This window comes from Fopius arisanus, unplaced genomic scaffold (assembly GCF_000806365.1).
Source record: "Fopius arisanus strain USDA-PBARC FA_bdor unplaced genomic scaffold, ASM80636v1 scaffold00010, whole genome shotgun sequence".
Lineage (NCBI taxonomy): Eukaryota > Metazoa > Arthropoda > Insecta > Hymenoptera > Braconidae > Fopius > Fopius arisanus.
In genome coordinates this window covers 1339783-1367636 of record NW_011887749.1, presented here as the reverse complement: position 1 = coordinate 1367636, position 27854 = coordinate 1339783, and the positions used below count along the sequence as shown (strand labels likewise).

Genomic DNA, 27854 nt, shown 5'->3' with positions numbered 1-27854 from the left:
AGATAGCTGGGGTTGAAACCAATATTGAATTCGTGAAGGATGTGTGTCGTCACCCAAAGTTTCAAGCTGGTGAAGTCCATACCGGCTTCATCGAGGAAAATTTGGACTCCTTATTTCTAAAAATCCAGCCTCCAAGTGCTGTTCTCGCCCAAGGAGTCCTCGGCTTAATTTTCTGTGAAGATCTAACAACTTTGAAAGCTGCTCTCGACACCAGAGACCCTTTCAACCCCTTCAAAACAGAAATCGGTATGAGGGTGAACCACTCTCTCAAAAAACGATTCAAATTGATTTTTATGAAGAACGAATTCGTGGTGGATGTAAAGTATGAACATCCTGATGTCTATCTCATGAGGATCAATGACTTGGGACCCTGGAGGAAGGTGGAGGGTCAACTCACCCAAGTGGATAATGACCTAGTTCTTAAGAGTATCGTCGAGGGGATCATGACAAAATCTTGTATTTGCAGATTTGATGATGAACTTCATGTCTTCACTAATGTAATTATTTGTTATCAAGTTTTGATTTTTTTTAAATCTTCAACAAAAAAGCGAGGTTTTGCTAATTGTTGAGTAATGAATTGATAGCGCTTAATCGTTTGAGTCCATTCATATATTAATCGTTAGGAAAACCATTCTTGGGAAATATTGAATTTTATATTTTCCGATATCCCTATTTAAAAAATCGTGTTCTCTCTGATCAGCCAATACTTTTAACTCTCTAAGCCCTCTATTCTTTCCATTGAGAATAGTATATTACGCAGCAAGTGCGTAATGGATTTCTTGGCTCGTGAGAAGATTGTAACACGAGCCGAAGCAGAGTTTTACAATCCCACGAGTCAAAAAATCCATAACGCACGTGTTGCGTACACTATTTTACCGGGCGAAGAGAGGTTAGAATCGTGTGATTACGGGTACCTATCACATAAATTAACTTAGCTAATATTCCGATTCCTGAACATTCAAACTCAGGAATGACATGTCCTGTCACGCCGGGCCATTTCTACTTAGGTCATATTTTCAAACTCTCATCGCAGGATACATTGGACATATGTAGTATCATTCGAAAGCTGACAAAACTAGCCTTCAAGAGATACTACTTTCGTTTCATTGTTTTGCTTGGTTTTCGAATTATGAGCGCTTCAATATAAAAACTGGGTTTCATTTCCTCCCACGTGATACTTTCAGCTCTCAAGACTTCCAAGTGCCTTCTTTAAGGTGAGCGTATGTTATACCATCTTGAAGTCATTATATGCGTTTTTAAACGGTTATTGTACCATCTTCGTATCGTCATTCGCACTCAATTTATAATTTTCACGTTCGCATTCGCACTTTTTGTCATGTTATTTTTATGATTTTGTAGTATTGCACCCTTAATCTCATGATATTAATAAAATATCTTGAAACGCTTCGGAATTACCAGTTTGGATACAATATATTTGGCTTATTATTATAAAATATAGATTTTCGATGTGTAAATAATTTTCATTGGTATTTTCTGTTAAACAATTCAAATCGAATGTTAATGCGCATTATTTCAACCAATTTATTGAAAATTGGCCGCTTAGTTTCTTTTTCATCAGCAAAAAATGGCCGTCGGGATGTGTGAAATCAGATTTAGATTTGAAAGAGATTATTAATTATTTTATTTTGTTTTTATACAAATAAAGCAAATTTGACATTTTTTGTTAATTTAATCCACATCAAAGAAAATAAAGTAGATCAAGTAACTACAGCCAAAAACAAAAATCAAGTAATAGATGAGAAAAATTTGAGTAGCAATGCAATTTTTTCTTTTTTTTTCCTCGATACGCTATCTCAAGATAAATTAAAATCTCAAATTATTTCTTAAAGTTTTAATGGGAAGTGGAACGAAAAAATGGATTGACAGCTTCACCACAGTGGCTGAGTTCTATCGACCGTTCAAATAAGGTTTAGACGAAATAGTACACGGAGAGAAATATTTAGTAAAAATTACGGAACTTTCAGTTCACTTACCGATTACGAAGTTGATTCGAAAAGTTTAATTGACGGTATCGTTATTTTTTACCGATAATTCAGATAAAAATTACGGAACACCGCGGAAAAATTCCGTGACTTTAGATAAAAATTACGTGACAGTTCCGTAAAATTTCCGACAACCACATTTCGCTCCAGAATTACGGAAAATACACATAATTTTTATTGAATATTTCTCTCAGTGTATATTTCTCCCCTAGAGAGGAAAAGTAGACAAGTCCTCCCCACGTACAAAATAGCACGTGGGGAATGCTTGCCTGTGTTTCCTCCCGAGGGTTGAATACGATTTTTCTGCCTACATACTTCGTTCGGTCAGAATGCTCACTTTCGGCGTATGTGGGCAGAAAAGAAAATTTTTTTAATTGAAACAAATTGAAGATTTCCGAATAGTCTGAAAATTCGGCGAATATTTATTACAAATATCAAATTACAGAAGAGGGTAAATTATTGTAAAATCTTGTATTAAAGGGGCAAGATGGGAAACAAAATTTCGAAAATAAAATAATTTTGAATATTTCAAAAATGCAGAAAATGAGGGAGTATCACAAAGTATAGAAGATTTTGAATTATTGGTTAAATTTCGCATGGACGAAAAATTTGGACACCAAATTAAAAAAATATGTGAATAATTAAAAAATTTTTCAATTGCAAATATTTGGAAAAAATTTTCGAAATCATGCAAAATGACCAATTATTGGAGAAATTTTTTGATTATTTTGGTGACATCTGTGGGATTCAAAATTTATGTTTTCTGGCCAGAGGTGCACATGCTGTTTTTCAGCATACCTGCAAAGGGAACTATGTGTTTAGCGGTTTGAAAAGCGGGAGAGAAGTAAATATTTTCTGCAGTGGGTGGAAAGTTGCTGCCACGGTCGGAAAGTCTTGACTTCAAGACTTGCCTTTGCGACCTAGGCAGCACCTTTCTATCCGTGAGCGGGAAGTACTCACTTGCCCCCCGCTCATAAGGGAGTAAACTGCCAACTTTCCGTGCAGGGGTGTTAAGAAAAAAATGTAGTGGTTACCGATATATTTGATTTCCTTGAAGATTGCATGGATTTATTGGATAATTTAAAAAGTGAACGTTTCTATATGACTGATATGGCGAACCACATGGTAAAAATCAGTATCATTAATTCAAGGATTACATAAGTTGTAGAAAAATTGTCGGAAAGAAATCCAACCGAAGAAGATTGACAACCGTTCATTGTAATAATTGAAAAGAAAAATTGAAAAAAAAACCAACTGACGTGAAAAATACAAAAATAATGGAAGATAGTACAGCTCGCGAACGCTGGCAAGGAAAAGAACGAATAAAACCTATCAGGGAACGCTGAAAGTATAGAACGACTGAGAGCCAAGAGAAAATGAACGACAAATTAACTGGCTACTAGATTGTGAAGTCAATTGAATTATAAATTGAACAAATTTATGTGAGAAAGGCCGATATGAGGAAATCTTAAGGGATCATTCCCAATAGTGCATGTCCTACGAGTGCTTTAATATCACCCTAGTTCACTGAGAAATATCTTTTAATGAAATTTTAGTGAAACCTGTTTATTATTTTACTGTGTCTCAAAAACTTATTATATCTCTGTATTGTTTGAATGGCTGAATTACTTGTATTTTTAAGGATCGAGCATGGAAATTCAACGTACCACAGCCAGATTACATCAAGAAATTGTCAAGTATAAGTGATGATTCAACAGGTGTAGCTGTTTCTCCAATGCCAGGTGTTGTCGACAAAATTCTAGTATCAAAGTCAGATGTTGTGAGTAAAGGAGACCCCCTAGTTGTGATTATAGCCATGAAAATGGAGGTAAATGCTCAGAAATCACAAATTCTTGCAGTAGAAAAACCTCAAAAACCCTAATTCTCTAATTTTCGATTGTTTGCAGCATTTAATTAGGGCACCATCCGCCGGAACAGTCGAAGAAGTTTTGTGCTCAGTTGGTAGCACTGTGGGAAAGGATCGTCTGTTAGTGAAAATGTCGGCAGCTCCAGAAGAATATAACAACAAATAATCATGACGTTCAAGCACCATAAATTTGAAATGAATCAGTCATTCCTGTAATTTTTACTTGTGAATAAAAGCCTGCCAATCGGTTGATTTTTCAAGTCGAAAATTCTACCGGAAACGAAAAAATATTAAATTGGAGCATCATGTATGTATGTTTGTCCGATAGGATGTGGTAATTATTTCGAAAAGTTTGACTAATTTCGACATCAAAAGAATGAAAGCTTAAAGTCTAAAATTTCATCATTTAATGGGTATTGCCGGGAAATCTTCTTGGCCGCAGTCTTATAGCTCAATCAGTGGAGTTGTTTCGAAAGTACAGCAACTTTCGGAAAATCTTTGAACCACAGTTTCGAAGAAACAACCTTCCTTAATTCAATTTTTTCAAGTCAAAATCTTTTTAATAATGATTCTGACCCATTCGTATATAAAATCCCGCGTTTTCTTTCATATTATCCTCCATTATTCAGAATGCGAACGTTATTCAATATCATTGTTCATTTAATATTACGTTCACTGAGAAAAAAAATGTCTTTCGCCAAGAATATTTACTAAGCATAAAAGAATATATTCGGCAAATAAAATTTTTTCTCGCAGCGAACTGATACTCTGGCCGTCATTGAATAACCGATTTTTAACATGCAATTTTCATGAGCATGTAGCCCTTATGCTGGGAGAAAAAATTTTTTTCATTAGTTTGATGTAAATATCATAGCCGCCGAATCGAATTGTTGAGTGTTTTTGTTACTAATCCATTATTCATGAACAATTGATATTCTGGCTATTGCAGGTGGAAATATATTTTCCCATGGAATTCACGTACTTTCGAAGAGAAGAAGTCTTGGAATATTCATACGTAATTAATTCTTACGTATTTGCAGCGATTCTTCCAATAAATTTGTAAACAAATGATTTTCAAAGTTTTTTCAAATATTCTATAGTCTTTCCTGAAAACTGTTTTCACATTTCCATAATTGCATAGCTTCTTCATATGATGTATAAATGATTCATTACAAAATCAACCCCCTTAAATCGGTTTTTTTTTCGAAATTTGTTCAAATATTTAAAAATATGATTTTCAATGAGAAATCTTCTTTTTCAGAAGTTCAATATATATTAAGGACAGTTGTCCCCATGATATTTTCACTCACCATCTATTAAATGCAAAGTGATAAACAATGACCATCAAATTCATTTATCATTTTTCATTCAAGGAAGAGTGAAGTTGGAGGTAAAAATTATAAGGATTTATCAACTTTAAATTATTTCCAATGCTTAAAACATTGTCCCAATGAAAATTGTTTTTTTTCGTCACCAAAATTTAAGAATTCGATATTTTCCTTCAAGGCTCATAAAATGCATCACATGAAAAATCTATACAATTACGTAGAATTCAAAACAAAATTGGTCATATATGTGCTCATAATATTGAAAAATGATTCAAAAATCGCTGGTAATTTATGCCCATTGAATTCATACATGTTCCATGGGGACAACATCTCTTTGGAAAAACTGGTATTCCAATTCATTGATAATTCATTAACAACAAAAACTGTTACAGGCGACTTAGGAACATTTATTAGTGTAATGTGTAAAAAAAATGAGGTGGAAAAATTGTTTCCTCCCAAAATTTATGCATCTTGTCCCTACGATTACTACCAGATTACTTTACAAAGAAATCGACTTACTGATTATGATTTCGTTTTTATAATTAAATAACATTAAGATCTTTTCCAATTTCAGTGAATGCATTAACAGCTCTATCGATATCTTCCTTGGTGTGAACTGCACTCAATTGCACTCGAATTCTGGCTTTTCCTCTGGGAACGACGGGATAACTGAATCCAATCACATAAATTCCTCTTTCTAAACGAGAAAATCAATTAAATTAATGAAATCTCAAACATCGCATTAATTTCAATAATTTACCAAGCATTTTATCAGCAAAGTGAGAAGCCAATTTAGCATCGCCAATCATCACGGGACTGATGGGATGATTTTCTCCGCTGATGACAAACCCCTTGGCGACCATGGCTGACCTGAACAGTTGAGTGTTTTCCTTCAGTTGGTCTATTAGTTTTGAGCTACTCATCACTAGTTCCAGAGCCTTCATCCCCGAAGCAACGACTGGAGGTGGGAGAGAATTTGAAAACAAATAGGGGCGACTTCTCTGACGCAGAAGATTAACCAGAGATCTTGAGCTCGTCGTGTACCCACCAGCTGCTCCCCCTAGAGCCTTTCCCAATGTAGAGTTTATTATGTCCACCTGACCGAGATGGTCCAAGTATTCTTCAGTACCTCTGTAATGTCTCTTAAAATTTTTTTCTCATCGCAAAAATTTGCCGCTGGCTTTTACCAAGTTTTCATTACCTTCCAGTTTTACCGAGAAATCCTGTAGCATGGCAATCATCGACCAATGTGATAGCATTATAGTTTTTCGCTAATTTTATAATTTCGGCGAGGGGGGCTATATTGCCGTCCATCGAGAACACCCCATCCGTCACAATTACCCGCAATCTGCAGGTTTTACTCTCCTCGAGTTTAAGTTCCAGATCTTTCATATCTCTATGTTTATACCTGAATGCAAAATCATTTCTGTTAAATAGACGCATGGAAATAGATAATAACAACATAACTAGTTAAGTTAAGAGTTTCACTCAAAACTCAATTTGCATACGTATTTTTAAATAATTAAATTCTGTAATCTTGTCCCAATCTTAATTGATTATTAATTACAATTGAGAATCAAAATATGTATTCTCGACTAGCAATACTATCTCAAGCTCCCACCTAAACTTTTTCGCCTTGCATAATCGGATTCCATCGATGATAGAAGCATGATTCAACTCATCACTGATCACAGCATCCTCTGAAGTCGTGAGGACTTCGAAAAGTCCAGCATTGGCATCAAAACAGGAAGCATAAACGATCGCATCCTCGCGTCCATGGAATTCTGCAATTTTTTTCTCCAAGTCCCGATGAATACTTTGAGTTCCACAAATAAATCTCACAGAACTTAATCCTGCTCCGTAATTGTCCAGAGCACATTTAGCGGCCGCAACGACTTCCTTATTATTCTAGCAATTAAATTATTTCCATATTAATCACCGACTCTCACCCTTGGTAATTGGAATAATAGGAAAATTCTCCCTCAAATTTTTTCACAACTTTTTGACCCTTTATTTCAAGTATATCATTTTTTCACATTTTTGGTTTTTTTTTAAGTCAAGTCTAATTGATCTGATTTTTACTCACTGAGCATCGAAATCCCCCAACTATTGACTGTCGCATCAATTACCGAAAATGTGAACATTAACACATAATTTAATGTTGAAATCATAAGCATTATTGATCATAGAAATTCATTAATAATACACTAATTTCTATAATTTGTATTTATTTGAGTAATGATTTTTGTTTGAAAAAAAAATGTCATGAGTAGATGATGAATAATGTTGTGAAATAATTACTGCTAGTCCCAAGTAGTTATTCGCGCAAAAGTTGAGCACTTCCTGTCCGCTTGTCAATGAAATCTTTTTTTTTTGTGAGGATGTAATGATCCTCTCGCTTTTCCACGTCCCAGCTGCTTTGATGCCGTTCAATTCAGATACTAGGATCTCCGAAAATGAACTGAACTGCGATGTCAAATGATTGTTCCAGGAGAACAGCACTCTCGAATTAATATGATACATTCTAAAGACTTTGTTGAAAATGGTTTGAGACTAGTAAGATTATTACGGATGCCCTATACTAGACGTCGGGTAAAAACTTGTCGACCTTGAATTGGTGGGGGCCTTTCTACCTTACAATATCCTCCACTTTGGGCTTTAAATGACAAAAAATCTCCTTTTTCCCTGAATTCCCTCTCACTAAAATTCCAAATTGCAATTTTATTCTGAATTATGCAGAATATTTCGCAAAATTCGCCACAAACACATCACCAACTTCCTGAAATGATTGGATCTCATTATTTGGAATTGAATTCAATTATTAAACGTCGGAGGAATTCAAGTTTTTTATCGTGTAGAACATATTTTTTATTTTATTTATTTGCCATTTCTTATTTACTATTATTTATTAATAATATATTTGATAATTTTCATTATCGTTTAAGACCCGGGTGGACTATCTCTCGAACGTCGGCTTTTGCTTAAATTTTATCTTTTTAACCTAGGACACATTAAAATTTGGGATCAATTTTGTGTTGCGAGAAGCACTTGAATGGACATGAAAAAATAATTAAAAAAAAGAGGAAAAATTATTGAAGCGCGCCAAAGATCGATATTATTTAAAAGGGATTTACCAAGTTTACCAAAAAATAATAAAAAATACGTAGCTTACTATTGCATCTAGCTGTCACTCAATCTTCTGGAGAGCAATGGTAAGCTGCGTAATTTTTATTATTTTTTTGTAAACTTGGTAGATATTGAACAATATCGCTCTTTAGCGCCCTTCAATAATTTTTCCTCTTTTTTTTCATTATTTTGTTATACCTACTCGATAGATGCAACCGGGCCTTAAATTAATTAACTTCACTGAAACTCAAAGAAAAAAAATCGATTTGTGGGAAAGAAAAACTCACACTGTACTCAATCAAAATCAGTTTCGTCTTATTACTTTTATTATTACAGAGTAAGCAATAATTTAAATAACCAATAACATAATCGACATGGTTCGTTACAGTGGAATAAATAACTGTTACACACCTTGGTAATGGAGAAATACCTTAAAAAGTTTTGTTAATTATAACACCAACAATTAAGTACAATTAAGTATTCTGAAGGACTATGAAACCAACGGGGCAGATATAACGCCTCCTAGACTCATAAATAATTCCTAAAATGACATAGAAAATATTTCATTAACCAATGTTGTTATTTTCAAACGTAATACTTCGTTATAAGAGTAATCCTTCAAGGAAGAATTTCTTTTGTATGAATTGGATTTTTTCGCACATGAACTGACACCTCGCAGATAAATTCCTCGATCACGAGTTGAATCGCCATTTCATAGTGAAAATATCATTTGAGGAATTCGACTCTTGATAAAACCACAATTTCTAGAATAACAAGATCTCATTAAAAAAATACTGAATAGGATACTGAATTTATCATCTGAATAATACAATTAGACTTCAAAAACAGTTTGTTAATATGGCATATTGCGGCAGTTTGTATAGTTTGTTGCATAATTCTCAATATCAATATGATGATTAGATGATTAGTGCGTAATCACTTGTAATTATGGACTCATTTTTTTTTTACAAATGCTTCAAGTTATGGCGTATTTGTAGATCCCTGAAAACAAAATGTATGGTGTCAAATTTGGTGTTATTCAATAAGTTGCTTCAAAATATTACTTGCAGTTTTATATCAATAAAATGATTGATATGTGAAAGGAGACTGCTTTTATGGACAAGTTCATTGGCTTATGATGACTTACTCCTCCGGTAAGACGCGAGGTTTCGCGTAATCCTCGGGCCACTCGTAGAAATTCGGGAGAGGACTGTCGTAGTTGGCATCATACATCTTCTCCATTATAAATTTTTTCTTGTCTTTGGGCTCAGGATATTCACTAGCTAGTCCACCTGTTAAAGATAATTCGGTATTCCAGATTCAAAAATAATTCACTCCTTGCAATTTTCCTTTTTTAAACGCTTTACATTTTTCTTCCTACAGCTTATTTATTTTCTATTGACAATCGTTTGCAATTGAAAATGAGATCTTTCGTTCATGAAGTAAGAATAATTCAGTCGCACTCAAGACGTTTGTTTTCTTATTTTTTTTCCGGCCCTTTCTACTTCCCTTTTTTGGTTAATTGGCCGTATCCCACCCTATTCATGCGGCTGTGGATCCTACACTGTACCGTATTCACTCTCCTGGAGATTCTATAGTATAGAACGTAGGAGTGACATGGGAAACCACAGGAAAAACCATGTCAGTATAGGCGGTTTCTATATTATCAACATCCCGCTCGGCAAAAACTTCGGCAAAAACTTTGTGGTGGGAAAAGTAAAATAGGAAAATTCTCTATTTCTGTGATAGAAACTTTTTTTTAATTATTATTTTATTGTTATTTTTGCTTCCGAATGGAAGCTCTGTATTCGATCATATTCAAGTTCACAATTTTTTATGTTCGGGTAAATAAATATAGTCTAAAAAGTCCAAATATGCGATTTTTAGATGATGTCTGTATGCATGTGTGTGTTTATTGCTTTTTCTGCCTACATGCGCCGAAAGTGAGCATTTTAACCTCACTTCGTTCGGTTAGAAGATGTTTTGCTGAGATTTTGTTATTTTTCCTGTTTTTCTGAGATTTGTTGAAAATTATCGATCGGATTGGGATATGAAAATATAGCGTTTGTTCGTTCCATCATGATTGACTATTTCATAAAGTTTCATCCCGATACACTAATTTTTGTAACTCTTCACTAAAATTTAATGAAAAATCAATAAATTCTAGTGAGAAGTTATAAAAATTGGTGTATCGGGATAAAACTTTGTGAAAGGATAAATCATGATGTAACGGATAAACGTTATATTTTCATATCCCAATCCGACCGATAGTTTTCAATAAATCTCAGAAAAATAGGAAAAATAACAAAATACCGGCAGAACATTCTTAAGTTATAGCATATTGTATATGAGATTTTTTTTTCATCTTCTTTGTGATCAACGGAAAATATTATGGAAATTCAATAAACCTCGCCAATTTTCGATTTTTCTATGAGAACTTATTAGTGTCGGATATGAAAAACTTTCACGAAATCGTGTGTATCGAACTCATTCAGTTTTACGAAAAGGCTTCTACGGAAAATGTCAGTTCATAATATGGAAAAACCGAAAGAATGTGAGGACTTTTATATAAACTCAACTTTTGGGGGCCCATATTCAATGGTTTCCAGTCGATTATCAGCTCCTTGGAATGAAATTATGATATTAATCGCCTTCGAGTGAATTTCCGAAAATAAAACCTGATTTTACATCAGCAACAAAATGATAAAATCTTCAAAAAATTATAACTTGGTGAATATTTGTTTTTCCTTGCCGAAAATTTAGCAGGGGCTTTATCTCATCATACACAGCGTCGAAAAAAAAAATCTAGGACAAAATCGGAGACATTGATTTTTATTGATTGGTCATTCTATAGGAAATTACCCTAATATGAGTCATCAGTCTGGTGCACTTGTGCATATCAATTAGACACCCTTATTACAGGTATTTCGTTTTTCCCGTCGAAATTTAGGGTTATTGTCAATAGTCAAGTCTGTCGATGAACACTTCTGGTCAATATTAATCGTTCATTGAAGGATTTAGGATAATGAGGAAGTGAAGATACTTTCACTACATGTTGTCAGTATTATTTACTATCAAAGTGATAATCAGAATTTTCTCTCTCTATTACTGTTTTTGTATGCGTTGTGGTTTTCTATTCGTGTGCTATCATTTGTTTTCGAAGTTTGGACTTGAGTCACTTGAACAAATAGGTGCAAATGTTAATGGTGATGAAAACTTAAAAAATAATTGACGAAGAAATTCATTCCTCTCAAGTTTATGAGCATCTCACATCCATTTCTATCGAAGACTGTCTAAACCATCATGACTTCCATTTTTTTTTAATCAAAAAAGACAAGGATGTGCAAATCTCGAAGCATTTTGCCCTCGCATATCAGTCAAGCACACGCGCCACTTCCCGATATTACGCCCACCACACGAATATCAGGCAACCCTTGTTATTGAGAGTACTTGGTATGAGTGTACAAAAATTAATAGTTAACCCATAGCTGTTTTGGTCCATATTATTATTTTATAATTTTTTTGGAACAGCCGCAGGATAAGGAGAACAGCTTATATAAACAGAAATAGAGAGAGATAAGTAAACAAAGACCGTCTGTTTAATGGGTCCAGGGCGTGAAAACTTTCGTTGCTCTGAGTCAGTTGAATTGCAGAGGTCATAGGAGAGTGATATACCTTCTGAGTGCGTTTAATAAAAGTTAAAGTCTCAGCCTAATCAGTTTTTATTATTTACTAATTCCTGTCCATAATCCAATACTTGTAATAACGTTAGGTCTCCTATAATTGCAGCCTCAATAATTTTATGGCTGCAGCTCCGCGCCTACCTGAGGCTGTCCGCCTCTACTTCACGTTTCAATGCTTTACCGCCAACGTGTCATTCGATTTTAGAATGACTTTACCCAAACCGGGAGGGCGTAATATCGTCACCACTGGGGTTTATTCGCAGACAAAGTTCGGCTAAAACTGAGTGCACATTAGGATTTGGGGATTATCCGGACCCTAGTAATAGCCTGGTTCCCGGCTACCTGAAGTTTTCACCTCGTATTATCGAAATATTTAGCAATTATTTTTCTATGCTCCTACTTATTACCGGTTGAATGCATCTCAAGGTAATTAAATAATCGGTATAATAATAATTAAAAAACTGTTAAAGAGGAGATTCTAAACACGGATCTACCACAAATTTCTACGAAAGTGTGTGGGTTTTGGAAATCATTCGGGTGAAATATAACGTGAAGTGGATAGCTCAAGAACGAACTATTGAATGAATACCGAAACCTATGAACACCCGTTCTTTTGGGTTCGGAGCTCGATTACCGGTCCGAATACTAGAAGGAAGAAAATATTATACATATGCCATGTGCTGCGTACGGAATAATTTACATTCAGAATAATGTATTTTCCCTCCGCCCCTCCCTCTACTCTCTGTGGCTGAAGTGATGTTACAAATGATCGCCACCTCAATTTTTCTATATCTTATTCGAAGACATCAGCCAAAGATCAGGTAAAAAAATTATAACTAAAAAAAGATATTTTCTTTTATCGGACCCCCCCCCCCCCCGCTCCATCAAATTAAATATTTTCAACTTGTGTTTTGTACAATTATCCTCCTATTTTTATAAACAAGCACACACTCTATATTTTCAGTTTCTTTTTTTTTACTTTTTTTGCAGCATATGTATGCATTTATGTGGTGTAGCACTGCTTCATGCAAGACTGCACCAAAATTTCAGATAAAAAAAAATAAAAAAGAAACTATCTACACGAGATAGTCAGATACTTCTACAGGGTCTTGAATCAATGACTTTAATTGTTGTTTGCAAAATTTGAATTTGTGTCCCATTTTTCTTTGCAGTGTAATACTTACACTGGCCATAAGCATACTCTGCAATTCTGACAGCAATTTCAATGGAGCACTCCTTGATGGTTCCGAGAGGAGGATAGACACTTCCCCTCGCCAAATCCTCCTCCTTGACGTGGTCCGCAACCGTCTCTGCGGATATTAAGAATAGATCCTCGGTGATATGATGAACACCGGTAGCAATCACCCCCAGGGCAATTCCTGGGAAGATGTATGCGTTGTTTCCTTGTCCTGGTTTATAAATTTTACCCTCATACTTGACCTCGCCAAAGGGTGATCCTGACGAAAATATACATCTTCCCTGAAGACACCAACCACAAACAATAAATAATTTTTCAAATAAATAGACGTGAATATTTTTTAATCTTCAATACCTGAGTATTATCGTAAGCCTGCTGTGCTGTACACTCAGCCTTGCTAGTAGGATTGCTAAGAGCAAATATAATGGGTCTTTCATTATTTTTCGCCATTTCTTGGAGCACCTCAGGGGTGAATGCTCCAGCAGCCGCAGATGCACCTGATATAAGAAATATGAACAACTTTAAAAACGCCTCAAAACTCAGAAAAAACTAGTTTTAATAAAAAAGATTTCACACAAAGAAAAATATTCTCTAGTCAATTCTGAAAATTGTGGAGTCTCCGAATAAATAATAACAATAATTATAAGTAATAATCATAATACTTAACTATTACGGTTATTAGTAGTTATAATAAATGATAGTAAATAGTCGGAACGTCCACCTATTGAAAAAGTTCTTTCAGCCAGTTTTAAAAATTAGCAAGAAAATATTGTCTGGTACCAATGGGAGTGAAGATAAAAAAACAAGTATAACATACCAATTAGACACGTGGGTTTGATTTCTTTAACGACATCTAGCAGAGTTTCAATGTCTCCATGGTCCTTAGCGTACCAGACTTTGTGACCATCCAGATTCCCCACTTTCCTATTTTTGGTGAGAAGTCCATCGATATCCATCATCCATACCTTATCCCTGGCCTCTTGCTGGGTACAGCCGTCTGCCTCCATCGCCTTGACGCACAGATCTGCGATTCCGATGGCAGCCTGAATTCAGAAATTATTTTCTACAATATTTTTTTAATCACTACACTTATAAAGAAATTTATCAGAGAAAGCTCTCGTTGTCTGTGAGAATTCTACACAATTAAGGTAGAAAATTAATATTTAGGCAAAGGGGAGAGGATATTTATTAGAGAAGGGTGATTGGTACCTCACCAGCGCCCAGGAAGACGAATTTGTTCTCTGACATTTTTCTTTTTGTTATCCTTTGAGATGCCATTATTCCGGCTACGGCCACTGCTGCAGTGCCCTGAATGTCATCGTTGAATGTGCAGTATCTGTCACGATACTTGTCGAGGAAACGGAAGGCATTGTGGTTGCCAAAGTCCTCAAACTAAGTGTCAAAATAAAAATATCAGATTGAAAAAATAAACAATATTAACTACTTGATTCACTTTAAGAGATGACACTCTGTGATGATAAACACATAAAAATACAGCGAATATTTCCTAACAAAGTGGTCGTTAAAGTAACATATCTTTTTATAAAACTGAGCAAAGAAACAATGATAATCTTAATAAAAACGGCAGATTTCCACATTTTTTAATTTTCTCTCCCACCTGAATAAGAACATTCTGCCCATATTTTTTCACACAAGCAGCCATGAACTCGTCGATGAGCTCATCATACTCGGCCCCTTGGCTCCTGGGTTTATTGAGCCCGATATAATGAGGATCATCCCTCAGTTGATCATTATTTGTCCCCACATCGATGGTAATAGGAAGACATTGGTGAGGCTTAATACCTGCAAGAGCTGTGTAAAGAGCCAATTTTCCCACTGGAATGCCCATTCCACAGGCCCCCAGATCCCCAAGACCCAGAATTCGTTCTCCATCTGTCACGCAAATTGCGCGAACTGCTTGCTCCGGCCTGATACATATGCAAGACAAATAATAGGAAAAAGTTAATAAATACTTATTTTTTCACATAAACATACGTAAAACGTAGAAAGTTAGCAACAAGAATTTTCATAAAGTGCCAAACGAATATATTGATGTAGAAAAAAGCAAATGTAATTTTCTACATGGTATATCCAATTAGATAAATGCAAAAGAGCAATATTTCATTTTAGCAAGAAATGGTTGCAATATTAATAGAATTTTTAATTTATGAAATGTAATAGAATTTTTCAACACAATTCCAAACTCCATGATTTTTTCATATTAAGACATTAAAATTTGTGCGGCGGTGGATAAATCATTTTAAGAAAGATATTTCACAAAAATTTTACTAAAAACTAGACTTACCAATTGTTAAGGATCTCATAGATGTGTCCCTTATCGTAGATTGTTATGAACAGTCCCCTGGGTCTTCTATAGATGACCCCGAATTTCTGACAGGCAAGTCCAACGGTCGGAGTGTAAACGATGGGCATCATCTGCTCGATGTTCTCACTAAGGAGTCGGAAGAACAAACGTTCGTTCCTCTCCTGTGATTTTGTTCAGATTAATACAGAGTGCTTAGCTGCCCTCATCATTAGATTATTCTAACACAAAAATAGGATGTTCAATTTTCTAAAAGGCGCAGGGCTTCACCTGGAGCTCCACGAGGTAGAGGTAACGATTTAGATCTTCTGTATACTTCATCACCGAGGCTTTACAAAGGGCCAACTGCTCGTCCTGGGTTTTGAAACGCGGAGGTTGCAGCCCGTGAATTCCCAAAGCTATTCTCTCTTTCAATGTAAAAGCCAGTCCCTGAAAACATAATGTGTGACGTGATTTCATGACGTGAAATATGAAAAAATCCCATTAAAAAACATTGCATTAAAAAAACATTGAAAATTGTGATGAACTTTTTTTAGAAGTATTCCGAATTTCCGCTGGGGTTCTTCAAGGGTCAATTGCTTTTATTGCTTTGTGGAACGAGTATTTTTACCTTATTCAGACGAGGATCTCTCAGGTGCCCTATGCCCTTCACCATATTTATGGGAACGACGTCCCCCGAAACTTCGTGGATATTCCTCTGTTGAACGTCAGCTGCTGATGCCGTTGCGGATGGTATGGCCCGCACCCAGCCTCCATGTCGTGATCTGAGGAAAATTGATAAAATGAGCCCTGCTCTAGAAAATTAACAGAATACGCTAGGGCATCTTTGCATCTTTTGCATCTTTTTCAGGCGAAATGAGATATTTTAGGTTTTCGTGAAATTTTTCCGGAGTGAAGGAAGCTTGACCAATTTTTATCATAATCTTTGTTAAATAGCTGCGGATTGAAGTTTTACCATTTCATTATTTCTGCGCGATTCATCCACTTTTCGCTTCCGAATACAAGCATCATAATTGTCCAAAATAAAGTTTTGCATTTTTTGTATTGTGTCTATCTAATATGATCCGAAAAGTCCGAAATAGTATACTTCGTACCAAGTGCCAAAATACTATTGTTCTCCCCGGTGGGAGCAAAATACACACTTCCCTCCCTAGGTGAGAAATATACTATATTTATTCTTCATTTATAAACTTCCCCAGCTCCTCCTATGATTTTTCGATCGTCACTGAAAGAAGGTATTATTCAATAACAAGATAATTACTTTTTTGAGGGGAGTTACAATTAAACATTTTTGGAATAAAAAATAGAGGTACTTTGAAACATTTATGTGGCGTATTGGGATTAAACAATACGTTGATATTAAAAAATAAGATATATTTAATACTATAGGCAATGTTGGATGATGAGAACGGGAAAGATGATCCCTCTTTCTTCTCATCTTGCAGAGTTGGCATCAGCAGTCCCACGGGGTCCTAAGAACCCTGTGACGGTCAGATAGAAGTATATGATGAGCTGTTTGACTGACTTGGTATCAGTGACACCAAGAAAATACCAATTGAAATTAACCGTGAGACTAGTTAGCTCAGAAAGATGAGACTTGGAGAGAGCTTTAACGAAGTCGTGAGAACTTTGGAGACATCAGAGTACAATCGGGTGCTGAACGGAACAGATCTCTGGGCTCCAGACCTTGAGCCCGACGAGAGTCAATGTACCTAGTCGAAAAACTTAATAATGCGTATACCGACCCGACATTGAATATTATCGTGTAGTTGATCCGTGTATTAGTGAATATATTATCACTGTACCGACTAATTACGGAAGTGATTAATCTTCCAAGAAATTCTTGCCAATCCTACACCAATGCAGACGAAGAAGATCATCATGACTTACTGGGCATGCAGAAGGATGTTCAGCAACACGTGGGGGCTAAGACCCAGAGTCGTCAAATGGATCTACAATCACCGAATAAGTTCGTAAAAAACTTAAAGTTGCATCCGTATTCTAGAAGCACAGGATGCAACTTCAAGTCTTTTACGAACTTAATTAGCCGATTATACACAGCCATAATGCTCCCACAGCTCACATACACTGACGTTGTTTGGTGGACAGCCATGAATAAAGCCTGCCATGGTAAAATAGTTGGAGGCTCTGCTCTTCCTCTAGCCGCTCCACCTTCACATTAAGGAGGTGGTGCTAACCTCGACTGCGAGATTACATCTGCAAGGCCTATGGAAAGGGGCCAGCAGTGGTCATGCGGCGATCCTTACGGCGGACAGCGACCTTCGGGGACTGCTGTCCTGGGGAGGAGATGCCTGCGGACCTCGTTGGCACTTCCAAATGAATTTCAAGGTCAACCTTGGAGAGGGGGCAACTTAGCCAGGGGGTGATAAAAAAATGGACGCCACCGAAGGGGCTGGTCTGGTACATGGATGGCTCCAGAATTGGCAACCGAGCGGGAGCAGGGATTTGGTCTGAAGGACCCTCACCTGCAAGGGCCCTTGGACTCAACTCGCATACAAACGGGCTCCAAGCAGAGCTTGCGGCCCAGAAGGTCTGTGGGTGGGACATCCTGGACAGGGGGGACAGGGGCAAGAAGATATACATTTGCTCGAACAACAGGCGTGCGTTGAGGGCACTGCTCAGGAATGAGAGTTGCTCTCGACTACTCAATGACTGCATTGAGCTGATGAAGAGAGTTGCTACCTATAATCAGCTAAAAGTGGTCTGGATCCCAGGTCACGCTGGCGCATCCTCGGCAACATGAAAGCCAATGAGCTGGCCAAAAAAGGATGTCTAGAGATTGCACCAACAGAGGAGGACCTGGTGGGTGTGCATATAGACTTTGTTAAGGATATGTTCCGGAAACGAGCGGTGAGGGGGGTTGTGGCAAGATGGCACTCTCCGGAAAGCGCTAAGCAGAAAAATACCCTACTACGTGAACCTTCGACGAAGCTGGCTGAGCCGCTGGTGAAACTGAACAGGGTAAAGCTCGGCTCTCTGTTGGGGCTTATCACTGGTTACTGGAATTCGCTGGCTCGGCCAACTCTGCCATGTGCAGAGTGGAAAATGGCCGAGAGGCTCATTATACTTCCCAGACATATGGGAAGGCTAAAAACCACTAAAAGCCTAAAAGCCTACACCAACCTCCTTCCGAATGAGCAAATCCTCCGTGAGATCGACGCAGAACTAGTCAAGAAGGAAGTGACAAAAACTAGTAGAGTCAGACAACAATTTGTAAACTGAAATTCACAAGATCACATTTATATATGTCGAGCATAAGTTTATTACACTGATAAGAAAATTCATTAATTTTAATTTTTATCAAGTCTTTATTCATATTCATCTACTGGAGAACCTAATTAAACTTATCTTTATGCCATCGCTCGCCAGAGTCGCAGATTACAGGCCCAATGACATGAAATAGTATACGAAACACTTGCGTTAAGGATTTTTTGACTCGTGGGAAGAAACTCATTACACACTTGTTGCGTGATTTACTATCAATTATTTGGAAGAAAATTCATTGAATTTTTCTCCGAAAAATATACAAGAAAAAATCAAAACTTGGGTGAAGTTAAGGAGTATTTCAGTTTGTTTCTTAGTGTATTAATTCAAGTTAGCTACATGGCTCATTGATTATTTTATCAATTATTGGGACGTGGTTATTTTCCGTATTGTTTCTAGTTCAACAACTCCATCCTCGTTACGGTTATCGATACATTATACACTTGATAAATTCAAAACTCTTGTGCATTGTCAGTTACAATTGAAAAATTGGCGATAACTATACATTTTATGCGAAAATTCCAGAAGAACTCTTTTCTTGTCATGATAAGGTAAATGACGGTGGAAGAACAGTTGTTGCCTGCAAACAGGAAAAATTGTTTTTTTTTTCAACTTCAAAAATTTTTAGTTTTAGTGTGAAATTTAAATGTTTATTTTCCCGATCCAAATATCGACCAACAGAATTGCAGCATTCGATGCCACGTGGTACATCCTACATCGTATTCTACTGATTATTCCGCACAATCAAATCTCGACCAATAGGAGACTAGGATATGACATCACGTGTTTTTGCACAGAATTATCAACATCAAACAATTGAAAAAACGTCACAAAACCGTAGCATTTGTCTAAATGAGTGAAAAGAAAGATTGTCAATAGATATCAAATCTCAGCTCCCATTGATCGAGGTTTGATTTTGGGGAATAATTCGGCGAATCCCCTCGTGCTTGAAAATCAATCGGATAATTCCCTCTGGTAAATGATAAATCTTCTGTAGAACAATCCGTGACCGTGGCGCTGGGCCTTTTCCTGGTTCCCACTAATTTCAATATTCTTATTTGATAAACCCTATATATTGTATGCTCATTCGAAATGCTATTAACTAAACTTCAGCTTGACACGTAGATCATTCATTTCGGAGTATTTTTCATCATAGCACTTTTAGGCAAAAATTTAATTTTTGTATTTTACTTAAAAATCCAATTTTGACTAGATTTTTCAATGTTTTTGAGTCAACCAATTGGAATATTAATATATCATTCTGAAGGGCATAATTGCTTCTTCAGAATGCAATATGAGGAACACAATTTTATTGAATTTTCATGAAGTTATTGTACATTGTTTACTTTTTGAACGTGATATCACACACTAAAATTCAGCTTTTTCGTCAGACCTTGGAACTTAACTAATGAGGCTTTGTCATGCACCACCTTGAGGATCTCAACGAGATCTTTTTTCTCATTCCATCCACTTGGTAAATTGTTATAGGTGGTTACGTGTCAAATTTCGCATTTCACAAATTGAAAATGCGCTGTTTTTTAAGGGATTTAAACTGAAATCAAGGCTTATGAATGCATTATTAGCGGATATGTCATATTAGTTGCGAAGATTATTGAATAAGCACGAAATTCAGAGGTAGAACTTGTAAGTTCTAGGATACAAAGTCCTAGCGAGAATGATGGCGAGAAGACTAGGTAAATGGCTCGAGAAGGAAGGGAAATTGCTAGAGGCACAGGCGGGATTCAGAAGGAATAGAGGCACGATGGAGCAGGTATTCATACTAAATTCGCTAATTGGGTGGCAGCTGAAGAAGAAAGGAGGGAAGTTATATGTGGCGCTCATCGACTTCAGCGTTTAATAAGGTGAACAGAGAGAAACTATGGGAAAAATTGGGAAAATTGGGGGTTGCTGGAAAGTTCCTGAGGATGACGCAGGAAAAATGAAGAGTGAGGTGCTAGAGAACCGAGTAGTGAGATGGGAAACCCCAGCAAAAACGATGTCGGTCTAGGCGGTTACTCTATTAGCAACCTCTTGCTACTCGGTGCCTGTTGAAAAATTCGATTCAACGGGGAATCGAACTGACAGCCTTCAGAGTACTAAGCTCGCATTGAACCATTGAACTGCCAACGTCGGTCTTAGACCAAATTACAAAATTAACAATTTCCCTATAATTCTGATTCAATCGAAATTTGCTAATATCTTCACATAAAAAATGAAGGATTGATCCCCATTATATATTTTTAATTCGTTTATCGATGAGCTCTGTGCCGCAAAGGTTAGCCAAAAATTAATTTCAAGAACTCAAATAAAAATAAATTGAATAATCATGACCCTGATACGTATTAATTCATTTTTAAATACAGAGTGTTTCGTCATCATCCGTGAGAAATTCTGTTACAGATGTCACAATAAAATTACGTCCGGCACTTGATAAAGATATTTTTGGATTTGTGTTCGTGTCGGCCTTGGCTCGTGAAATTTTGTAGTAGTTGAAACATGGCAAAATTAATTATTGGAGGAATTTAGATTATGTAATTTATTACTATCCATCAAGAAATCCATATATTGCCCGATCTATCGACTATTTAAAAATCTACCGCACTCACTAATTCTAATTCGCTAGCTTGAGAATTTTCGTTCTCTATGGTTTGTGTCTTGTTCTGTTTTCATTTAACTTTTGGTTTTCAACTCATCGATTTCGGCCATTAAAAATTCCAAATTCAAGAATCAATACATCATCACCTAGTACATTACAAACTTAAGGACTTGTAGTATTCTCTTCATTTAATATAAAACAGTCTAAAGGTACGTACTTGTCATTTTTTTGTCTACAAAAATGGTAGTTTTTTTTCTGCGGATTTGGATTATGACATTAAAGATCGAAGGTCAATATAGCTGTGTGCCAGTGTCCGCAAAATATCCAGATCGGCAGACCCATATTTTTCACTTCACACTAACCTTCACTTACGGGGGAATTGGACTTATTAGACCGACTAGTGAAGCCAATCTTACAGTTATTGGGACACTAATGGGTAATAGGCATCACCCTACCCATTGACGGTATTTATTTTGGTAATCGCTGTTCGTAAACACGAGGTTCGCGGTCATTTCAGCCTGGACCAGGGTATAATCGCTGGTGTGAATCTACTAAATAATTGCCATAAAACATGACAGGTCGGAACCGCTGTGCTCCATAAGTTTTGAGAACCTTGACGGTATCGATTCTAGATTTCCGGGAATTGCTGTTTTTTACAATGCCGCAATGATTAACTCATTTTTTTACTGGCTGTGAGGTAAAAAGAAGAAGCCGTCGCGTTAGCACGAATATACACGAGATGAGAAAGAGCATTTATAAATGTTTTTCAACTATTTCCAATTATAATATTTTCAATTATATTATGAAAACACTAAGTTTAAAATGAAATTAAAATTATGATTATATATTAGTTAATCTTTTATGCTATTTGTATTTTTCAAGAGTAATAAAGAAAATGTAAAATATCATGTTTACATTTAAATAAGACGTCTTGAATCACCATCTTTCTAAATAATATGAGTGTAAAGTACACAGAGAAAAAAAATTCGTTCGCCAAGAGCATTTACTAACAATAAGAAAATATATTTGACATTAGTAAATCTTATGGGAGTATTTACACAATGATTGCCAGATTTACTGGTGGGAAGAACATATATTTAGCCAAAGAAATTTTTTTTCACAGTGTAACACAAAAAAAAAGTTTCAATTCATTTTCTCATTTTTTATTAGTTCATCCTCAATAGCACGCTCCTCTGTTCTGTGTCAAGGTCACGAACTCTATTTATTCACCTTCAATGCCGAACCACCGAAATTATGTAAATCGATTTCGGCGGGATGTCTTTTCATTATGTCACTTTCCAAACGCCAACAATAACATTATTGCAAAATCCCACGAGGAATTCCCCTCAACACCTCCCCGCCCCACTCCTCTCCGACTTCCAACCGTATCGATTTAGAGTTTAAACCTCATTGAGGGTTGAACTTCAATTTTCCCAATCGATACACAAATTCTCGTCAAATTTTCGTCACCTGTGTTCAATTAAAAAAATTGTCCCCAACATACAGTTGTAATTGGCGAAATATTGAAATGTTTGAAAGATAAGGATGATCAGTTCAGGTCAAGTGCAACTCTGTTTATTCCGTTCCGCAAATTGATAACGAGCGAAAAGTGTCGAGTACTCACAAAATAGAAGACCTCTGGAGGACAAACATATTCCTTTCATCGGAAGCCAGTTGATCACTGACTCACTCACGACTCACGAACCTCACTACTCTTGCAAGACGTACGAGACCCACGAAACCAAAAAATATCTCTTTTATTGCCGCAGTCCGCACACGTGTTATCCCTAGGTCTAGGGTCCCCACCACGGACCACCATCTAAGGCACCAACTTTAAATTTTTCCGCATTTTCCAACGCCTTTTTTTATAAAAATGGAAAATCTCACGGATTGTTTTTCTTTTTCAATTTATCAAAATTTTAGAAATTTTTTAGGCTAAATTTGAGGCCGTTTTTTTATCAATCCATGAAGAGATAAAGATAAAAAGTATTACCAGTGGTAAAACGAAATGAGTCAACTCAGTTATCAAGGTCAAGTGGCGAAGAGAGATTAATAAATATAGCTTGTGGCTCTCCTGACTCAATTTTTCATAGATATATTCCAATTAAAAAGATATAGCGAAATATAAAATGGTTTGTTTAAATTAACGAAAAGTTAAAAAGTTTAAATGAAGGGAGCCGTTTAAACTTAAGTTTAAATTCCCGGAAGCTGATGGATTAGGGTGAAACGGTTAAAGAACTCTGTGGGGACCCTATATTCGATTTATAACTAGGAGACAACAGGTAGGACGAGCGACGCGGTGGAGGCGGGGAAATGAGTTTTACACGTTAAATGCAGCGTAATCGGCTTCATCAGAGGAATAATAAGGTTGTGTGAAGGGATTGTGAGGACTCTGGAAGATGCTGTGCTATGAGAGTGAGGTGGAGGACGAGCGTCAGGGTGCCGTAAGAATACGGAGATGCACCGATATCTTCTGGTTGTGTTTGTTCATTATTTTTTGGTTTGCTATGGTGAGTAAACAAAAGGTGGGACTAGGTGATGTATGATTTGAAAGGGTGGTTTTTCTTCAGATTATGATCGCGGCTTTTGCTCTTGTATATGGAAACCCTCTTAGGCTGATCAATGGGTATGACAGTTTTGGGAACACTTGTGGTACCCAAAATAATCCAAAATTCGGGGATATGGAATTGTCTGGCCAAGACACAAGTGACAAACCGTGAGTTTCTACATTAAAAAATTAAATATTTCAAATTTTTTGTCAGTTTTATAATATTTGTCTTTAGTTTAATTTTTACTCAATACAAATTAAAACTATTCCTTAAAAACGTATCTATTTTTATTCAAAAGAGAAAAAAAACTGGATATATACATACAATGAAAAAAAAACTCATCATGAATGAACTCATCATCATTGCAGTTATTTATTTTTCCTGGACGTGAAGGACCTGCACCAATCCCTAAAAATTTGTGTGAAGAAATGCCCAGACAGGACGATGAATTACACGAGCGAGGTCTGTCAATTCTATAAAAGGACGGGCTCCCAGCTATGCCACGACAGACCAGAAATTGGTTTTACCGCCTGTTCAGACAATGGAAATCACAACAAAACTGAATACTGTCCCAGGCTGCCCGTCCATGAGAGCATACCAATCTTGAATCGTTGCGTCCCCAAAGCAGCTAAGGAGATACCCTCGAGTCTGGTGTACAATTTGTACAGTTTGCTTAACTCCTGGGACATCTTCGAGCAAATCCTAGGGGATCTCTATAAAACGTGGAGGGAAATATTGGCTCTGTCCTTCCTGGCTTTTGTCTTATCTCTCTTGATGATTGCCATTTTTCACCTGCTCGCTAGTATTGTTACCTGGGTGGTAATGATTTTGGTGAGTGTTGCTTGTGTTAGTGGGACTGGACTCCTATGGTGGACGTACGCAGGAATAAAATCCACCCTGGACGAAACCGATCCCAATCAATTGCTCGAGGAATCAGCGAGGAATGAAAGGGCATTCCTCGCCTTCGCCATTATTGCTACAATTATAACGGTTGTTCTCCTGTTTATTGTCATATTCCTCCGCAATAGAATAGCTTTCATGACAGAACTCTTCAGGGAGAGCGCCACGTGCCTCGCTGAACTACCCGGACTGTTCGTCCAACCATTTTTAACTTTTATTGCTCTCATAATGTTCTACGCCTTTTGGATTACTATTGTTTTGAGTCTCGCGACAGCCAGTGAGTATATTATTCAGTAATAATTAACATGTATTCACATATCGAGAAAGTAAATGGCAAAATCTTCTCCAGAAGTTCCAGAAAAAATTTCGATGAGAAATGTTTAAGCAGAGTTCAAATCATTAATTATAATGGATACTGAATTACAATACAGATTATCCCGGAGAAAAATCCGTCCAGATGTTGAACTCTTCTGGAAACATTCAGCTGTTGAACTCTAGAATCGACAAGGAAGCACTGATCGGCCAGCAAAAACTTGATTTGCCAATCACTCGGTTCAAAAAACTGACTCTTGTTGAGTACGTTGATGCGACGTGGGTGAAGTACATGTGGTGGGTGTACATTATTGGATTCGTCTGGATATCTGAGTTCATAACGGCTTGTCAGGAGCTGGTAATTGCTGGAGCTGTTGCTCATTGGTATTTTAGGTAAGTTAATCATACATTTAAAATCAATTTCATTACCTCTGTGAATTTAAGCGAGACTCGACTCGACCTCAATCCATTTCAATACACAATTGACTTGCAGAGGCAAGGATGCTAATACCTCACCAGTGTGTTCGGCAATTGGAAAGCTTGTGAGCTATCACCTGGGATCAGTGGCTTGTGGTTCCCTCTTAATCACGATCTTCAAAGTACCCAGGCTTATCCTCACGTACATTCACCGAAAAATGGAGACCTCAAGGGAGAGCTCCTCCTGTGCCCAATGTGGCCTCAAATCCTGCAGCTGTTGCTTCTACTGCTTCGAGAATTTCATTCGTTTTCTGAATCACAATGCCTACACAGTAGTTGCCATCGAAGGCACCAGCTTCTGCAAATCCTCCAAGATCGCCTTCTCGACGCTCTCCAGCAATGCCCTACAGTTGGCAGTCGTCAATGGAGTTGGTGACTTCATCCTCTTCCTCGGGAAATGTTTCGTCACCGCAACCACTGGATCCATTGCTCTCCTCTTCATGCGACATGATTCCAAACTCCATTTCTACGCTGCTCCCATATTCATAGTGTGTCTTTTTTCATTTTTCATCGCTCACTGCGTCATTTCACTATTTGAAATTGTTATCGACACACTTTTCCTCTGCGTCTGTGAGGATCAAAACCTCAATGGGGAGAATGGCAGGTGGAGACAGTCCACTTTCGCACAAATCGGGAGGAAAAATATAAGTATTAATGGGCAACATGAGCTCTCTCCCATGAATCAATAGAATTCGATGGACGAGATAAGTGTAACAAACATTCTATAGACAATCATACTTTTTGAAAAATTCTCCTCAATTTTCGAGGAAATTTTTTTGTTTGAAACATTAGAAATTTTACAAAGCATCGATGACATTTATCGATTTTTAAAAAGTAAATGAAACTTCCCACAGAAATTCAATAGAATTTCTTACTGAAGCGTAGGAGTCTTGCTATTAATTCGAAAGAGTGAAAATATTCCTAATTCAGGTAGCCATTTTCATGAATTTCCAATCAATTGAAGACTCAACTAAGTTTAATTTTCGTTTCCAACGTCAATCGTATTTTTATGAATGCGCAATGGGGAATTCAAGCTCCTCTGTCACTGGCAATGAATAAAAAAAAAAAAATAGCAGTATACTGAAATGATAATTTTTAGTATTTTATCGTAACAAAATTTAATATTTTGATATGAAAGAGTTATCTGTTCGATGCAATCGCAGAGGGATTATTTTTATACGGGAATACGATTAGAATCGATTGTACAAATTACAAAGTTGATGACCTTTACCGTGCAATACCGGGTATATTTTTGTAATTTTCAACTTTTTTTCCTGCAAAAATGTCGGAATTCAACACAATTTTGCTTATTAGTATTACTGGAAACATTACGAGGAACTCGTAAGATTCTTTGTGCCTTAAACGAGTGCCTCAATCACTTCGTGCAACTAGCTATAAACACTAATGATCATATTTTTTATATGTATTTTTTTACTATGATTATAAGTCACAAATTACAGCAATTGTCGATTTTTACTTTTAATGATTAACCTTTGTATCACTGGATGACCTACGAAATAGTATTTACCTACATGTCTTTCAATAAAACGAAAAAAAATTTAATGATGTTTTATTATTATCCAACAAATTGACTTGAACGATTCAAATTGCTGAATATATGGTCCTTGAGTACTATACCACATAAAATATTCGAGCTTGGATTTGTTAGAGTCAACAATATTTATTGTTATAAAGTCAACACTAAATAAATAACAACTTCATTAAGAACCGAGTGGACTATCTATCGAACGTGGACTTTTGTTTAAATTTTATCTCTTTAACCTAAAATACATTCAAATTTGGGATCAATTTTGTGTTGTGGGAACCACTTGAATGGACATGAAAAAATAATGAAAAAAAGAGGAAAAATTATTGAAGGGTGGTAAAGATCGAGATTATTTAAGAAGGATTTAGCGGATTTGCTAAAAAATAATGAAAATCACGTAGCTTACTATTGCATCTAGCTGTCACTCAATCTTCTGGAGAACAATAGTAAGCTGCGTAATTTTTATTATATTTTTATGAACTTGGTAAATCCCTTTTAAACAATATCGCCCTTTAGCGCCCTTCAATAATTTTTCCTCTTTTTTTTCATTATTTTTTTATAACCATTCGAGTAGCTCCCGCAACACAAATTTGATCCCAAATTTTGATGTATTTCAAACTAAAAAGATAAAATTTAAACAAAAGATGACATTCGATAGATA

At 36.4% G+C, this 27854-nt stretch overlaps 4 protein-coding genes across 5 annotated transcripts in view; 2 read left to right on the top strand and 2 right to left on the bottom strand.

Moving 5' to 3' along the window:
* Mccc1 (Methylcrotonoyl-CoA carboxylase 1) overlaps positions 1–4165 on the top strand; it is a 48640-nt gene extending 44475 nt beyond the window's left edge. Inside the window, exons 7-9 of the mRNA XM_011298404.1 lie at positions 3–497; positions 3646–3831; positions 3911–4165. Coding sequence (XP_011296706.1) covers positions 3–497; positions 3646–3831; positions 3911–4036 — 807 coding nt within the window. The 3' untranslated portion in view covers positions 4037–4165. The remainder of the gene's footprint in view (positions 1–2; positions 498–3645; positions 3832–3910) is intronic.
* A 1419-nt stretch (positions 4166–5584) lies between these two features.
* On the bottom strand, positions 5585–7776 carry Gcat (Glycine C-acetyltransferase). Its single transcript, XM_011298402.1, has 5 exons — positions 7500–7776; positions 6820–7106; positions 6400–6606; positions 5959–6329; positions 5585–5895 (listed from the first exon to the last, which is right to left on the bottom strand). Exons 1-5 carry the CDS (start codon positions 7719–7721, stop codon positions 5741–5743), a joined length of 1242 nt encoding a protein of 413 aa, XP_011296704.1. The 5' UTR covers positions 7722–7776; the 3' UTR covers positions 5585–5740.
* An 842-nt stretch (positions 7777–8618) lies between these two features.
* Positions 8619–23171, bottom strand: Men-b (Malic enzyme b). Of its 2 annotated transcripts, XM_011298400.1 has the most exons (12): positions 23034–23171; positions 19319–19393; positions 16139–16292; positions 15799–15957; positions 15511–15692; positions 14824–15133; positions 14415–14597; positions 14023–14248; positions 13560–13702; positions 13192–13486; positions 9472–9616; positions 8619–9326 (listed from the first exon to the last, which is right to left on the bottom strand). In XM_011298400.1, exons 1-12 carry the CDS (start codon positions 23060–23062, stop codon positions 9290–9292), a joined length of 1938 nt encoding a protein of 645 aa, XP_011296702.1. In that variant the 5' UTR covers positions 23063–23171; the 3' UTR covers positions 8619–9289. The 2 variants fall into 2 exon arrangements, with proteins under 2 accessions (XP_011296702.1, XP_011296703.1); XM_011298401.1 differs by lacking the exon at positions 19319–19393 and having other exon boundaries at positions 23034–23169.
* Positions 23172–23661: 490 nt separating this feature from the next.
* On the top strand, positions 23662–27210 carry Ctl1 (choline transporter-like protein 1). The gene is made up of 5 exons (XM_011298399.1): positions 23662–23919; positions 23980–24125; positions 24327–25135; positions 25290–25563; positions 25664–27210. The coding sequence occupies exons 1-5, from the start codon at positions 23809–23811 to the stop codon at positions 26334–26336; spliced, it is 2013 nt and encodes a 670-aa protein (XP_011296701.1). The 5' UTR covers positions 23662–23808; the 3' UTR covers positions 26337–27210.
* Positions 27211–27854: the final 644 nt, after the last annotated feature.